This window comes from Pituophis catenifer, unplaced genomic scaffold (genome assembly GCF_029215685.1).
Source record: "Pituophis catenifer annectens isolate HBS135680 unplaced genomic scaffold, rPitCat1.0.hap2 SCAF_3, whole genome shotgun sequence".
Taxonomy (NCBI): Eukaryota; Metazoa; Chordata; class Lepidosauria; order Squamata; family Colubridae; genus Pituophis; species Pituophis catenifer.
In genome coordinates this window covers 76,189,121-76,207,488 of record NW_027256883.1, presented here as the reverse complement: position 1 = coordinate 76,207,488, position 18,368 = coordinate 76,189,121, and the positions used below count along the sequence as shown (strand labels likewise).

At 38.9% G+C, this 18,368-nt stretch overlaps 1 protein-coding gene across 1 annotated transcript in view; it reads left to right on the top strand.

Moving 5' to 3' along the window:
- The window catches only part of CDH20 (cadherin 20), a 50,673-nt gene that overhangs the window by 14,988 nt on the left and 17,317 nt on the right, over positions 1-18,368 (top strand). Inside the window, exons 3-6 of the mRNA XM_070942568.1 lie at positions 747-866; positions 3,814-3,981; positions 7,134-7,321; positions 10,208-10,461. Coding sequence (XP_070798669.1) covers positions 747-866; positions 3,814-3,981; positions 7,134-7,321; positions 10,208-10,461 — 730 coding nt within the window. The remainder of the gene's footprint in view (positions 1-746; positions 867-3,813; positions 3,982-7,133; positions 7,322-10,207; positions 10,462-18,368) is intronic.

Below are 18,368 nucleotides of genomic sequence, written 5' to 3'. Positions count from 1 at the left end.
TACAATCTGTACATCTGTAATTTCAGGCAAGTCAGAGCACTAACCAGGAAGAAGAATGGTAGTTATAAAGACTGGCCTTTGTGGAACAAATCTAGTTTTTGTGAATGATCTGCTGAAATTTTCATGCCAGGATGACCGGCTACTTCGAGAAAAAGATCATATAGTATTGTATAGCATTAACTTCAAATCATCTCTAGAAATAAGAGTTCTGTATTCTCATTAGAAAAATTATATTGCAATATGGATATAGTCAGTGGTATATTCATTTTCATTGCACTTTGCATTAGTTGAGATATATTTTTCATCAGCTGACAATGCAGGAACCCTAATGGAGCTACAAGTAACTGTTTTGTGACACTGTTTTGCCTGTAGGATCAGAAAGTATACAGATATACAGATGGTTGTGCAGATATACAGATGTTTGTAAAAATATTTCTGAAGGTTCTCTCCAGTTTTTCATTTTTAAATTATAAAATAATTTAAATATACATTTTAAAGCAAAAGAAATAAAGATCCACATTTAACAGAGCATTCATACCTTGTATATTGTTTCACTACAGATCACTTTTTGATGTGTAATAAATGTATGCCTGTCACTCCCATTACTGCTAATGACTCATGAGTGCAACATTCTTAAGAATCAGAAAGAGCATCTTCGCATGAGAAAGGTTGCAATTCATTGGTCCTTGTTAGATCTCCGTTCTTCTCTCCCCAAATCTAACAAGGCTCTGCACTGTTTTCATCAGGTACCTCTGTTATCCAAGTGACAGCAACAGATGCTGATGATCCTACTTATGGGAACAGTGCCAGAGTAGTCTACAGTGTTCTCCAAGGACAGCCATATTTCTCTGTGGACTCCAGAACAGGTAATTTCATCCAAAATCATCCCCAAATGTGACATCCACTCTTAGCTGTCATGGCGTGTTCAGCTTGGGCTTCATCATCAAAAGCCAAATAGTCAGTAACCATGTGCCCCATCATACTTCACTAAAGCACCAAGCTCTAAAGTATTGAGCACACCAATACAAAATAATATGAGTAGTTAGGGACCAAGGGCAGATGGATACAGAATTATTAACTTGAGTAAATGCTGTATCAAACTCTAGTAGAATTACTGTAAAGTATGTGAGGAAATCAAGGTTAAAAGAAACACACACAAAATATGATTGGTATAAAAATAGAGTTTTCCCACTACAAGTAGTAGCTTATTATGTCTTTCAAGGTGGGTGGAGACAGGCAGGTGGCAAGCAGATCATCTCTGATCATACAGATCAGAGATGAAGACCTGGGGCCTTTTTATGACTTGTGGACTTCAACTCCCAGAATTCCTGAGCCAACATGGCTCAGGAATTCTGGGAGTTGAAGTCCACAAGTCATAAAAGGACCATAGTTCCCCACCCCTGACATAGATGGAACAGCAGTGTAATATTGTTACCGGTACACTAATATCTAAAAGCAGAATTTTAAAAAAAGAAATTGTATCTTGCTCACCTCCAGGCTGTATTACTATAATGCACTCTAAATGAAACTGCCCGTCAATAGCTTTCAGAAGCTGCAGCTGGTTCAGAATACAGTAGCATTTCATGATGAGTCCACATAATGCCTCTGTTCCACAAGCTGCAGTAGGTTCCAGATGTCATTCAATTGGTTGTCACCTACATGATATTAGGTCAGGACACTCTTGGACAGTCATGGCTAACTTTTTCCGGATCGAGTGGCCAAGGTGCTCATGCACCTGAACCCCCAAAATGCAATGTGCGAGTGGCCCCATGCATGTGCCCTGCCCCCGCACAGTCACACGCACCCACACCCACACCCACACCCACCCACCCACACCCACACACACACACACATTCCCTGGCCCCCACACTGGCTGGCGGGAGGCGCGAGCGCATGCGCAGCAGAGTTGAACTGGGGCAACAGCACGTGTGTCATCAAAGAGGGCGCTGCGTGCCACCTCTGCAACCCGTGCCATAGGTTCGCCATCACGGCTCTTGGGAATATCATTTCTGATCAACTCACCAAAATTGCAGGATTGGCATAGTTCAAGTCCCTTCGATCAAGAAATACCATCTTGTGGAACATAAGGGTTGTGCCTTCTCTGTTGCATACCTGCCCTATGGAACAGCATTGTCTTCTCATTGCTTGAGAGATCAGTCTGATCTTGATCTTTCAGGCCCTTTGTAGGGCATCAAAGACCTGAATGTTTTCTTGTGCCTGGGGCTGAAAGATTAAACCAGTTTATAGGTAGATTTGTTGTTTGGTCTGTATGAATTAATATTCTTAGGCCTGGGCATATGTTATATTAGTTGTTGTTTCTGTTACTATTTTTTGTTGTTGTTGGATTTAATCCTCTGGTTGCCATCTAAACTCACTGATGTAAAATGGGCAGCTACATAAATTCTTAAATAAAATAAAAATAAAAGCACTGGGGAATTTGTAAACCTACATTTAAATCCTGTTCAACCGTGAAATAGCCAGGAGACCTTAAGGATTTCTGACTCCTGTTCTATACCCAAGAGCAACATGATTCAGTAAAAAGACCACTTGATCTTGGAAGGATTTCTCAGAGCAACCTTGCTCGTGTTTTCTTTCAGTAAAATTCCCAGAAAAGAAAACTGGTTTCCACAAACCCAGATGTTAATTAGAGATGGAAAAAATTTCAATGAACATTACCATCTTCTTATATTCTCTAGAGCAGATTTGCCCATTCTATTGTGCTGGTCCAAATTCTGTTTCACTTGAGATACTTCTTAATTGCAATTGGCTTAATTGTTCACCAGGTTCCAAGGGGGAAGCATTGGCATCTCTTTAAGCAGTGTGGGAGCATCATATTAAAGTTTTGAAGCATTGTTTATGTAACATCCAGTCAAAATTTCTTAAATGAATCCAACAACAATGTATTGACTTTCTAATGGCATCAAATATGCATGCGGTGCAGATCAGAAATACAATGTTTATTTAAAAAGAAATGGCATTACAAATTAATTAAATAAGTATTTGGCTTAAATCATTATGTTAAAATGCAAATGTGTGTTGCCTCTCTGAGAAGATAAGGAAAAAAAGTATGAAATGTTTCAAATAGTAATTGCCACTTAATGCTAACTTTGTAATGTTTCTTTTACATTTCCTGTTGAAAATTAAATTCTACTTCAAAAATAAACAGGATTTCCTGCTATAATCGGAAAAATTCACTGTCTTCTGAGATAATCCTTCATAGCAATTGCTTTGAGTAATCAGAAATGATATCAACAAAATCAATCCCCAGTTGATAAAAGATCATTCTTTCTTGGAAATCTTTGAAATAATTATTTGAAAAGGCAATACAGGTAGTCCTCAAATTATAACAATTTAGTTAGTGACCATTCAAAGTTACAATGGCACTGGAAAAAGTGATTTAGGACCATTTTTCACAGTTATGACCAATGCAACATCCCCATGGAATCATGATCAAAATTCAGACTATTGTCAACTGGTTCATATTTACGACCATTGCTATGTCCCAAGGTTAGGTAATCACCTTTTGTGACCTTTACCCAAGCAAAGTCAATGGGGAGCCAGATTCCCTTAACAACCGGGTTACTGACTTATCAACTGCAGTGATTCACGCAACAACAGTGGCAAGAAAGGTCGTAAAATGGGGCAAAACTCACTTAGTAAATGTCTCACTTAATAACAGAAATCTGGAATTCGATTGTGGTCGTAAGTTGAGAACTGCCTGTATTTTCAAATCAAGGCTAATTCCAGTTAATTTGACATATGATTATTAAATTGGGTTTTTTTTTCCTGTATTATTCTCTGTGGTTTCCATAGGATTAATTAGGACAGCACTAATGAATATGGACAGAGAAGCAAAAGAATATTATGAAGTTATTATCCAAGCCAAAGACATGGGTGGACAGCTGGGAGGATTAGCCGGGACAACAACAGTCAATATTTCTCTCTCTGATGTTAATGATAATCCACCCAGATTTCCACAGAGTAAGTACTGTTCATGGTTTGTATTTTGTTGTCCGTTAGCTTCCCAATGGATCTCTCAATTTGAAGGCATTATTTTCTTGCTACCCAGAAAGCATTGGCTATAATCTGAAAATCTTTGAGACATTATATAAAGAAGAAATAGTGATTTTATTTATTTTGCATAATAAAGTCTGGTTTGTATTTATTTTGGATTTATCAGAATGTGAGGCACATCAAAAGTAACAGCAAGATAAATCCCTGAACCGAAAGCTTACAATGTAAAGTATAAGACAAAGAAGAAAAAGGCAGGAAAGAAAGAGACATACAAAGATAATGATCCTGAAAATGAAAATATGTCATGAAACATATTTAGTCTTGTAAAATAATCTGAAAAGCATTCAGCATCTGGGGTGCTGAAAAAAGAGTTTAGCCACAGCTTGAAACAACATGGAAGCCTCTTGCTCTTTAAAATATTTACTTCCCAAATATCTGGGCAAAACATCTTGATCTGACATTATGTGAAATTGTGCATATTTTTCTAGGAAAAGGAGGTAGCATGAAACAGAAGGAATGTGGGGAAAATAGAAGGAATTGTACACACCCTGGATGAGGCAAAAGAAAAATGATGATAGATATGACAACAAGGAGTTGGGAAGAGAAGAAAAGGAAGACAGTGAAGGAAGTTAGTTTGGGAGCAGACCAATTTGCCATAGAAATAGCACTTAGACTTATTGTATATACTTCTTCATAGTGCTTTACAGCCCTCTCTAAACTGTAAAGAGTCAGCTTATTGCCCGCAACAATCTGGGTTCTCATTTTACCGATCTAAGAAGGCTGGAAGGCTGAGTCAACCCTGAGTTAGTGAGAATTGAACTGCTGAACTGCTGGCAGTCTGCAATCAGCGGAAGTAGCCTGCAATACTGCATTCTAACCACTGTGCCACCACAACATCTTATATCAAACCAGGGGATAAATGAACCCCGGCACTGAAGGCACTATGAGAAGATTGTGACCCTGAAAATGGAGAAATTAGGAGCAGAACACTCCGTAGTGTAATTTAAATTGTATTAGAAAATAAGAGACATGGTGGCGCAGTGGTTGGAATGCAATATTGCAGGCTAATTCTGGTCACATTGCCAGGAGTTCAATTCTCTCAATCCTGACTGGCTCAAGGTTTGACTCAGCCTTCCATCCTTCCAAGGTCGATAAAATGAGGACCCAGATTGGTGGGGGCAATATGTTGATTCTGAAAACCACTTAGAGAAGGCTGTAAAGCACTGTGAAGCAGTATCAGAGGTGGGTTTCAGCAGGTTCTGACCAGTTCTGGAGAAACAGTAGTGGAAATTTTGAGTAGTTCGGAGAACCGGTAGTAAAAATTCTGACTGGCCCCGCCCCCATCTATTCTCTCTCTCCCAAGTCCCAGCTGATCAGGAGGAAATTGGGATTTTGCAGTAACCTTCCCCTGGATTGGGGAAGGAATGGAGATTTTACAGTATACTTCCCCTGCCACGCCCACCAAGCCACACCACGCCCACCAAGCCACACCCACAAAAGCAGTAGTAAAAAGTTTTGAGACCCACCATTGAGCGGTATATAAGTCTAAGTGCTATTGCTATTATTGAAGAAAGTATCAGGGTTTTAAGAGGATAGTACTGTAAATGACTGAGAATTAATAAAGTTTGAAAAACAAACAAAAGTGCTGAAAACATTCTAAAGAAATGGTTCTTATGATTGTTGTTGTTTTAAGCTGCTTACTTCTTTGGTGTCTATTTACTCTGGATTCGCTAGGATAAGTCAGCTTCTCTTCTTTTAGTATCACCTGTGCCAGAAGAAAAACCAACTCCACCAGCATAGCAGTCACTTCCACGGTGACAAGTCTGCCCAAGCAGTTCCAAAGCTGTTTCAGAGCTATGCCAAATGCCTGATGCTGGGCCTAGTGAATCTTACATGGGGGCATCTGTAAGACAGGCAATGAAAACATTTCTGTTTGGGCAGCTTTGTCTTTGGGCCTAGGCTCTAAATGTGGCAGGCACCTTGGTTGCTGTAACAGGTAACCTTTGATGTTTTCCACCAGCCCAGGCTAGGCTAATCCTGCCATTGTGGCAAGGAAGGGGGAACAGCATCAAAGTCCAGAACAGCTACAGGGTTCCCAGCAGTGGTGGGTTTCAAATTTTTTTTACTACCGGTTCTGTGGGTGTGGCTTGGTGGGCATGGCATGACTTGGTAGGCGTGGCTTGGTGAGCATGGCAGGGGAAGAATACTGTAAAATCTCCATTCCCTCCCCAATCCAGGGAAAGGTTACGGCAAAATCCTCATTTCCTCCCAATCAGCTGGGACTCAGGAGGCAGAGAATAGATGGGGGTGGGGCCAGTCAGAGGTGGTATTTACCAGTTCTCCAAACTACTCAAAATTTCCACTACCGGTTCTCCAGAACTGATCAGAACCTGATGAAATCTACCTCTGTTTCCCAGAACCTAGTCTTACCCAGTGTTTAGGGTTTTATAAGAAAAGGGAGGAGGTCTAGAGGCAAAAATGACAGGATTGTAGGCTAAAAAAAAATTTCTGAAAGAAAATAGCAACCAATTACCAATTAAGGAGTCTGGTAGCGCAGCAGACTAAAGCACTGTTATTAACATCAGCTGCCTGTAATTACTGCAAGTTCAAATCTCACCAGGCTCAAGGTTGACTCAGCCTTCCATCCTTTCTAAGGTAGGTAAAATGAGGACCCAGATTGTGGGGGCGATAAACTGACTTTGTATAAAATATACAAAAGTATGAAGGCTATTGCTTAACGTATTGTAAGCCGCCCTGAGTCTCCGGAGAAGGGCGGCATATAAATCAAATAAAAAAAAAAATTACTTCCATACTGTCAAAAAAAAAAAAGCCACACAGATGTTTCCCTCTTGTAATCAAGACAGTCAAGCTCTATTTGCAGGAGACAGACCTGTGTGTGTGAATGATTACACAATTGCAAACAAAAAAACCATTTATTTACCACCGTTTTGCCTTGCTATTGTAGCCCCATGGCTTATGATAATAAATGTATCTAATTTTTATTACATCATTTATTTAAATTCTCCCATTGAAGAGAGTTTTAACTTCGGAGTTTTAACTTCGTTTCCCAATTGATTTGTTGTTGGCGATCATTTTCTTTTTCTTGTTTATTTCTCCAGAACATTATCAGATGAGCGTACTGGAATCTGCGCCAGTCAGTTCCACCGTGGGTCGTGTTCTTGCTAAAGACTTGGACGAAGGTATTAATGCTGAGATGAAATACAGCTTTGTGGATGGGGATGGACTGGACGTCTTTGATATTACTACTGATCTTAATTACCAAGCTGGCATCATCACTGTGAGAAAGGTAATCTATTTTGTTTCTCTAAAGTGTGCAAACATTTTTGAACGCAGCACTCTCTGAATATATGCGGCAAATCTCTTCCGGCCAGCTATTTGATTTACTGGAGTACTGAAACACAAACACACCATTGCAAGAAATAACTCTTTTTCCATCTTGCAGATTAAGTGCTGATCAAGTGAGGCATTCTGCATGCAGGCTATTAATTTGCCAAGGGACAAACAAATTGCTTTTTTTTTTTTTTTGCAGTAAGCTTAAGGAAGGATCTATCCATTCCCATTTTATTTATTCCACAGTCTAAGTGAAGGGCTAGATTGAAAAGTAGCAGCCTATCCATGGTCACTAAGTAAGCATTCCAGGCCAAATTTTGCTAGCTCTTCTCCAGAAAGGACATGATTAGCATCAGAAGGAATGATTAACATAATCAGGTCTTCCCTTCGGCTATGACTGTGACCAGGGTTTGCAAAGTTTCAGCAGGCTTAACAGCTAGCGATGGGACATTGATGAAAGAAATGATCCAGACTGGGAGGAACTCATACTCTTTTAACTTCTCAAATTCTTGGTTATATTCACTGTATTAAGGAATTTGCATATATATGTATACAATTTACATACAGTAGTTGTCACAGAGATGTGAATGCATGCTTACAATTTTTTTTTTTAATTTGATTTATATGCCGCCCTTCTCCGGAGATTCAGGGCAGCTTACAATTTTCTATTAAACTTGGATCTGACATTGCTTAGTGGATGAATGTGAAAATATGGATAGAGAACAAAAATAAACTTCTTCCAAATAAGACGTTGTTTCTAAACCAGCAACTTCTGGAACTAGCAGGCATTTTGTTTTGATCAAGTTCTGTGCCAGTTAAAAGGATTCCATTTTGCTAATATTCAGCAAAGTATCCATTATGTAAAAGTAAAGAGCACATAACCACTGCATTCTTGGAAATTAAGTTACCAGCTGGAGGCCTCATAATGTTGTATAAGATCTTCACAACCTCCATTTCCACATCCACTTTTACAAAGATTCTTTGGTCATTCCTAAAACTTGCTTTGCTGTTGTGACGAGGATTTGTTTTAATTATCCTTTTACTGTTACACATAAAAAGCACAACATTACGTATCAGTGCAATACAATTATCGGTGTCATTTTCTTCTGAGGTAGAATATGCCCAACAAAAAAGCATGAAAGCTCAGCGTGGAACAGAAATTGATCTGCAAAAAGAAGAGTCTAGCATGTTGCTTCATTTTATTCCATTTCTCTGTAATAAAGAGCTCTCTTTAAGAGTTTCAGCAATAATAATAGCAGGCTTATAAACTAACCAAACATAATATATTTGAAACTCATTAGTTTCACTGGAATGCTTAAGCGTGTGCATAACTCCATTAACATCAATGGGATTAATAGTATATAAGCACAGATGATTATAGCCATTAAAATGTAAAAATGTGCAGCCTGTACACTATACACTTCTGGTATATTCTTAATGTGATTGCTTCTACTAATCCTTTTTTAAAATAAAATCTTTATTGAATTTCAAAGTCAAACATTAAAATACAAACTAACATCAATGGGAAAAAGAATATCAAAACGAATTAAAAGTGACAAAAAAACCCACTGCAAACACATTTGCAACAAAGATAACCTCCAACTTTCTTTAAGTCTGGAGATAATAACAGTTCAATAACCTCTCTCTAAATTTAATCTAATAATACCAATATCTTAGAATACTAGTAACAAAGTTTCTAAAACATCAACAGTCAGAAAATATTCTTCTCTTAATTTTATTATATTAAAATTTAATATAAATTTAATTGTAAAATTAAAAAATGAATATACTATTATTGTCAAATAAATTATTGGACAATAAATTGTCAAATGTGTGAATAACCATATATTTTAAAAAGCTACAATATTTCTCTAATCTGAGTGAATCGAATCTTGAAGTCCTAGAGTCAAAAGTTGATTTTTCTCCTTGACGTGTAAGAAATCTAAGTCTCCAAGTCATTAAAAAAAAAACTTAGTCAAATCATTGTCTCTAAGCAAAACAGTCCATTTCGCCATCTTGGCTATCTCCATTAATTTCAAAATCTATTCTTCCATTGTGGGTATATCTTTCCATCTTTGGCATGCAGCAACATTGCTGCCAATATAATATATAAAAACAAAGTCCCATGTTTTCTTTCCAACTGATTACATGCCATCCCTAAAAGAAAATCTTCTGGTTTCAATTCTACATCTATTTTCAAAATTTTCTGAATCCACATAAATTGATTCCAAACTTTATAAGCTTTCCTACATGTCCAATAAAGATGATAAAACATTATTTTCTAAATTCTAGTCCTGATAGAATAGTTATTTTATTGTGTTTAACCCAGGGGTGAAATTCAAAATTTTTCCCTAACGGTTCTGTGGGAGAGGCTTGGTGGGCATGGCAGGGAAGAATATTGCAAAATCTCGATCCCCACCCCACTCTGGGGCCAGCCAGAGGTGGTATTTACTGATTCTCCGAACTACTCAAAATTTCCGCTACCGGTTCTCCAGAACCTGTTAGAACCTGCTGGATTTCATCCCTGGTTTAACCAGTGTGGTTCATCAGAACTGTACCTGGCTTGCTTTTGAGCAGGGATTTACCAAAACCCATGCCATTATTTTTTCATTAACAGAATGGGAAGAACTAGAGATTCCAAAACATTTAAATGACAGAGTGAAACAGCTCTCTCCAACACCATGTATGAATAAGCTTAGACAGCTCCACAATATAGATTGAAGTAGAAATTCAATTGGAATGCTTTTTTTTAAACAATATTGATAATAGGAGGAAAAGGTTCATTTCAGTTGCAGAGATTGCTTTATGATTTGTCTTCTATTTCTTCCTCTCTTTTTTTCAGCCACTGAGCTTTGAGACCAAGAAAAGTTACACTTTAAAAGTAGAAGGGGCCAATCCACACCTTGAAATGCGTTTCTTGAATCTAGGTCCGTTCCGTGACACGACAACTGTGCATATCAGTGTGGAAGATGTTGATGAGCCACCAGTTTTTGAGCCTAGTTTTTATTTTGTGGAAGTGCCTGAAGATGTGGACATTGGGACCACCATACAAATGATAAACGCCAAGGACCCTGATGTGATCAACAATTCAATCAGGTTTTATTTTATTTTTTTCCCTAATCATTCAAATTGTCTATGACAGAGTTCATATCATTGACCAGGAGACCCCAAACTTGGCAGCTTTAAGACTTGTGGACTTCAACTCCAGCATAGCTGGCTAGAGAATTCTGGGAGTTGAAGTCCACAAGTCTTAAAGCTGCCAGGTTTGGGGGCCCCTAGTCTATGATATGAACTCCTTGAATTTGCAGTTTGCTTGACTAATAGGCGTTCACAATGACAAATGGAATATGATATCGAATTGTATATTTTTCTATTGCTTGGGGTCTCTTCCCCTGTTGACATGTAGACAACTGTATGTTCAACCTTATTGTTGATATCCACATAACAAAGATCCTGTTATGGAAGGATATCTGATTGCATGGAAGTGACCATGCATCAAATTGTATATAGAAGGTTTCTCTATTAAATTTATATATAATCCCTAGTTTGCTAATAAATACCATATAACACTTTAACATAATCAGCTACAAAAGATTGTTGTAAAATGACATAATATATCTGCCAAAGAAGAAAATATTGCTTTGTTGTTTAATTTGTAAAAATATTGCCTTTTTCCAGAAAAGATTGGTTACCCATTTCCAAATATCAGTAATATACTTTTTTCTAATTTCTCACTCTTCCCTTTTCTAGGGATTTGTACATTTGTATCCTTTGGGATAGCCTGGTCCTATTAGATCTCTCAGCAGCTTTTGATACCATCGACCATGGTATCATGCTGCACCGGCTGGAGGGACTGGGGGTGGGAGGCACCGTGTTGCGGTGGTTCTCCTCCTATCTCTCCGACCGGTCGCAGTCTAGGTTGGCAGGGGGGCAGAGGTCGACCTCGAGGCGCCTTGTTTGTGGGGTACCACAAGGGTCGGTCCTCTCGCCACTCCTGTTCAACATTTATGTGAAGCCGCTGGGTGAGATCATCCGTGGATTTGGGGTGCGATGCCATCTGTACGCTGATGACACTCAGCTGTACATCTCCACCCCAAACCACCCCAACGATGCCCTTGAAGTGATGTCCCAGTGTCTGGAGGCTGTGCGGGTCTGGATGGGGAGGAACAGGCTTCGACTCAACCCTTCCAAGACCGAGTGGCTGTGGATGCCAGCATCCCGATATAGCCAGCTGGTGCCATCACTGCTATTGATATAGCTGGCTATTGGGGGCGAGTCATTGACCCCCGCAGAGGGGGCTCACAACTTGGGCGTCCTCCTGGACACACGGCTGTCTTTAGAAGAGCATATGATGGCCGTGGCCAGGGGGGCTTTTTATCAGGTTCGCCTGATATGCCAGTTGCGCCCCTTTCTGAGTCGGGATTCCTTATGCACAGTCACTCATGCTCTCATCACTTCTCGCCTGGACTACGCTAACGCTCTCTACATGGGGCTCCCCTTGAGGAGCACCCGGAGGCTCCAACTGGTCCAGAATGCGGCCGCGTGGGTGATCATGGGAGCGACATGGCGCTCCCATATAACACCTCTCCTGCGCGAGCGGCACTGGCGGGTCTTCCGGGTGCGCTTCAGGGTGTTGGTTCTCACCTTTAAAGTGCTCCATGGCTTAGGGCCAGGGTATTTACGAGACCGCCTGCTGCTACCGATAACCTCCCACCAGCCAATACACTCTCACAGAGAGGGCCTCCTCAGGGTGCCGTCGGTCAAGCAATGTCAGCTGGCGGCCCCCAGGGGGAGGGCCTTCTCTGTGGGAGCACCTGCCCTCTGGAATGAGCTACCTCCCAGAATACGGCTGATTCCGGATCTCCGCACTTTCCGTAAGGCCCTGAAGACGTTTTTATTTCAGCAAGCCGGCCTGGCCTGAATAGGTTTTAGGGGTTTTTAATTGTATTGCTAGGGGTTTTAAATTGGGGTGGCCGTTTAATTTAATTTATTCTTAATTATTTTAACTTTTATATTGCATGTCATTTTAATTCTCGGCTGTTCACCGCCCTGAGTCCCTTCGGGGAGAAGGGCGGGATATAAATTTAATAAATAAATAAATAAATAAATAAATAAATAAATAAATAAATAATAATAATAATAATAATAATAATAATAATAATAATAATAATAATAATAATAAATTCCAGATCTAGAATATATTACTATAAAAACTCCAGAAGATTCAGATGTTTCACTCCTCTTTCTTTTTGGTATCCTTTAATTAAAAAGGATACCAAAGGATACCCACAGGGGAGGGCCTTCTCTTGGCTGCCCCGGCTCTCTGGAACCAATTACCCCCTGAGGTCTGGACTGCCCCCACCCTACTGGCCTTCCAGAAAGTGGTGAAGACTGGCTCTTCCGGTAGGCCTGGGGCCGTTGATCTCTCTACGGTGATCTTGCAAGACCCTGCCACGAATTGGAGTGTATGGGTTTTCATGTTTTCTTTTTAAACTTTTGTATGGGATATTGTTCGCATTGTTTTATTCTTTGTTGTTAGCCGCCCAGAGTCCCTCGGGAGTTGGGCGGCATAAAAATGTGACTAATAAATAAATAAATAAATAAATAAATAAATAAATAAATAAATAAATAAAATATCAACTTTTAGAATGAAAAAGAGGGGTATATTATGATTGTAGGAATTATAGGGATTGAATTTGCAAGAGAAGATTAAAAACTGATCTTGAAAGATAGAGTAGATTTACATGAAAAAAGATGATTTGTTAGCCCAGTCCCAAACCATTTAAGACAGTAAAAACAATGAACTACATACTAAAGACAAACTGGCAATGGAAGTAGAAAGTAGATGTTACGTGATCCCAGTAGATGGGATTCTACATTTTACAGTATGTGTGTTTGTACAATTAAGTCTCAATTAATGTGGTTAATGAATCCCACAAAATGGTCACATTATTTGAATCCTGACTAATCAAAGCAATATTTCTGTGGAAAATGAGGTAATTGGTTCCAGCTCAGTGGAAATAGACAATTAAAATTTTTAAACATACATTTTGATATATTTATTAATCCTATATACCACTAAAAAAAGAATAAATCCGTATCCAAAGAGTACCCACTGATTCCTACATTCTGCTGTAGTTCTTCAAAATTAGCCTCCTCTTTTTTCAACCTTGCTTTCCTCCATTTGCACAAACAATGATTTGCATCCCAAACCCAAATTGCAACTGCGCATGTGCTAGCCACACCTCTGCCTGTGCTAGCCTTACACTAATTGAATTTTGGCTCTTATTAAATATGACCCATTATCAACTTATAAATCACACTGAAATGAATTTTGCACTATTTGAACTCACACTACTCACAACCTACCTTTCTCTAAAAATTATTCAAAAGGATACGTACACACTCTACAGATTTATCACAAGATAGACTTTGGCCTAAATACTGAAACACTCTATAATCAAATCTGTGAGATGAAGAATGTTTCCTTATGATTTATTGGAAAGTACTGAGCCAGAGAGGGAGCGTAGGAGAAGGATTCTGTTAACATAACTTTACAATAAGGTTAGAGCTATACTTCATGTCTGGAATAGCTTGCAAGGCTGTCAACAATCTTGCAAGGCTGAAAGTACATCTCTGGCCCCTTGCCTTGCCAAGAAACTAGGGAGGGTCCTTTCTGAGATGTTTCCTATTGTCCCGTTCCTTCAGTTGACTCAGATCAGGGGTGAAATCCAGCAGGTTCTGACAAGTTCTGGAGAACCAGTAGCAGAAATTTTGAGCAGTTCGGAGAACCAGTAGCGGAAATTTTGAGTAGTTCATAGAACCAGCAAATACCACCTCTGGCTGGCCCCAGAATGGGGTGGGAATGGAGATTTTCTCCTGCCACTCCCTTCAAGTCATACCCATCAAGCCACACCACGCCCACCAAGCCATACCCACAGAACCAGTAGTAAAAAAATTTGGATTTCACCACTGACTCAGATGCCACTTGTCTCACCATTGCTTAATCTGCTGCTCTTCCTTTTCTCTCCCAAGATCATTCTCACATACCATTATACAAAATCTGCTTGCAGATATCTTATCTTCTTATCTATTTAGCAGTCTGAACCTACTTTAAATGCTGATAGGTAAAAAATATTGAGCTCCGTACAAACTGAAATAAATAGCAGCAACCTTAGAGGCAACACCATGATATTTTATATTGCTTCCTACATTCAGAGTAAATGATGTACTTTACAAAGTAATACCATATAAAGTCAGGAAGTCAATTCAACTTAAATTCCGTAATCCATTCATTTAAAAGCAATGGGGCCAAGATGGATCATTCAGAACCATTTTTTATTGAGCTAGCCTTCCTTAAAGAATCTGGGGAAGAAATGATGCCATGCACAAAATGTTACTAATTCAAAAAAAAAAAAAAGTGTTTAGAAGACAAAGTGAGAAAGAAGTTTCTTGGATGAATAGTCTCCTGAAATTACTTTGTCCCCAACAGTGACAAGCTTTTCTTGATGACAGTCAGCTAAGCAGAGAATTAATTTAGAATTGTAAAGATCTTGGATACAGTCCAGCCAAAGTTAAAACTTGTTTAATTTCATTGGCACTCAATGGAATAAATGTAAGAAATGTGTTCTCACTTTAAACTTTGGCTCGATTGTACTCTTATATCTCAAAACAGTAAACTAACATTCTAGTCAAAAAGTTGTGCTTATTTCATATTACCTGCATTTTTCGGAGTATAAGACGCACTTTTTTCCCTCCTAAAAGAGGCTGAAAATTTGGGTGTGTCTTATACTCCAAATGTAGCTTTTTCGAAGCTTTCTTTCAGCCCTAAGGAGGTGCTAGATCTACCTCCAACTCTCCAGTGTGCTTAAGAAGCTTTTTTTCAGTGAAGCGATCTTCCCCCGCTCCCTCCAACTCTCAGCTGTGAAGCTTTTTTTCAGCCCTAATGAGGCACCAGCGAGTGAAGCGATCTCTGTGGTTTGCCTGCTTTTCTCATTGCTTCTCTCTCCAAAGATCAGTTGTGCTTTAGAAGCTCTTTTTTATCCCCAAGCAGGGGATAAAAACCAGCAAACTAATGTGCTGAAGCTGACCAGACTAAGGACGCTAGCCAGATGAATACCTGGTAGGCAGATTTTTTTTTTCCTATTTTCCTCCCCAAAAACTAAGCTGTGTCTTATACTCCGAAAAATAAGGTACATCCTACACCTCTGCAATCCATTGAAATTCCAAGATATAACACTTAAAATCAAAGATTCATAAATGTATATGGATTATTTTTTTAAAGAAGCTGCATTTTACTGAAAATAAAATATGAATTCTACTGCATTCTGTTTTCAGTTATTATAAAAATCTTTTACTATTGAAATGGCAAAAGCTATACTTTTCCTGTTAAAAAGGGACATGATGCATTTAGAGCAGTGGTTCTCAACCTGTGGGTCGGGATCCCTTTGAGGGTCGAACAACCCTTTCACAGGGGTCGCCTAAGACCATCGGAAAACACATATTTTCAATGGTCTTAGGAATAATTTTATGGTTGGGGGTCACCACAACATGAGGAACTGTATTAAAGGGTCGCGGCATTAGGAAGGTTGAGACCCACTGATTTAGAGAGTTTCGTCTGATTATCCTGCCTAAAGATGGTCATTTATTTTGAATATTCAATTTTATGAATGTTTATTCAGAAGTAAATTCAATTTTATTGAGTGGGGTTTATTGGGGATGAGTTATCCTCTAATATAGATTTTTTAATTTATGTTTATTTATTTTATTTATAACTCATCTTTATTATTTTGATAAATAACCCTAATCTAATAACTGACTAATACGTAATACTCCTCGTCCCTCTTCCTTTTTTTCCCTATAACAACAACAACGCTATGAGGTGAGTTAGGTGTGACTAGCTCAAAGTCACACAGCTGGGTTTCATGCCTAAGGAAGAACTAGCATTCTCAGTTTCCTGGTTTCTAGCATGGTGCCTTAACCAGGACATCAAAATGGATTTAGAAGCTGATGGCAGATGGTTTCCCTTGGGATTGACATGGCATAATATGGAAATTCTTGTATCGGGGAATTAAAATAATTTCCAGTTCCTTGATTCTGTAATTACTGTACATTCAGTCTTTTCAGGATTATGTAACATAAGGTGACCAGATTTTAACATTGGTAAAGAGGGACATTGTGGGCGTGGCTTATTTTGTGGGCGTGGCTAGCTGGTCATGTGACTGGGTGGGCGTGGCTAGCTGGTCATGTGACCGGGTGGCCATGGCTATGTGTATAGGGTAAGGTGAACAGATTTTAACATTGGTAAGAGGGACACCATTGTGGGCGTGGCTTATTGTGTGGGCGTGGCTTGGAGGCCATGTGACTGGGTGGGCGTGGCTAGCTGGTCATGTGACAGGGTGGCCATGGCTATGTGTATAGGGACTACTCAGAGGGCTGGAAAGTCATTTCTGACAGGTCCTCACACTTTTGACTGGTCCTCATACTTATGACCATCCTCACATTTATGCCCGTGCAGTATTCTTAACAACCATGTCACTCATTTCACAACTGCTTCTCTTCACCATGGTGATAAGATAGGGAAAAAAACGTAAAATGTGAGGACAGTCGTAAGTTCGAGGACTGGTCAAAAGTGCGAGGACCAGTCAAAAATAACTTTTTCAGCCCTCTGAGTAGTCCATATGCACAAAAGGACTAACCAGAGGGCTGAAAAAAGTCATTTCTGACAGGTCCTCGCACTTTTGACTGGTCCTCACACTTATGACCATCCTCACATTTATGCCCGTGCAGTATTCTTAACAACCACGTCACTCATTTCACAACTGCTTCTCTTCACCATGATGACAAGATAGGGCAAAAATGTAAAATGTGAGGACAGTCGTAAGTTCGAGGACTGGTCAAAAGTGCGAGGACCAGTCAAAAATAACTTTTTCAGCCCTCTGAGTAGTCCATATGCACAAAAGGACTAACCAGAGAGCTGAAAAAAGTCATTTCTGACAGGTCCTCGCACTTTTGACTGGTCCTCACACTTATGACCATCCTCACATTTATGCCCATGCAGCATTCTTAACAACCATGTCACTCATTTCACAACTGCTTCTCTTCACCATGATGACAAGATAGGGCAAAAATGTAAAATGTGAGGACAGTCATAAATTCGAGGACTGGTCAAAAGTGTGAGGACCAGTCAAAAATAACTTTTTCAGCCCTCTGAGTAGTCCATATGCATTAAAGGATTACAGCAATAGAGAGGGATGAAGGAATGGAAATTAGAGTAGGAGTGAGGGTAAGAGAGGGAGGAAGAGAGGAGGAGAAGGAGAAAGAAAGAGGAAGTAGGGAGGAGAAAAAGAGGGTGGGGGGAAGAGAAAGTAAGAAGGAAAGAAAAGAGAGAGGTGGTAGGTTTGAGGAGAAAGATTGCTGTACAATAAAAAAGATGAAAGGGAAGAAAGCCAACCCCAAGCAAATATAAAGATATTAAGATAAAGAATGAATTGTTAAACTTTAAATAATAAAAGAGAACAAATATGAATAAATAGCAATAATTAGAAACACACATACAAACATACAATGTATTTTCTTTGAACAGAATATTTGGCTGGTTCACAAATTTAAACAGCGTTTAGTCATTTCAATTAAATTTACAATTTCTATATTTCCTTTTTGCCATATTTATTCCTCATCTATTTTTTTAAAAAACCAATATTACCCTTCATCCTCATCTCTAATCTTAATCAAATTCAAATTTTCCCTTCTATTCTATATTATACCCCTTCCCATTGTCATCTATTTTTATATCCATCCTCACATTGTTTAATTATGTAATTATGTAATACAGTTGTTTAATACAAATTCAACATTTTAATATAAATCAATTAGTTATAAAACTATCTTTTTTGTATATTAATCAATATGAACATGAATATTCCAATTATTTCCATGCAATCCAATTTCTTACAAATCAATTAATTATATTTACCAATAATAATAAACCAAATAATTTCTCC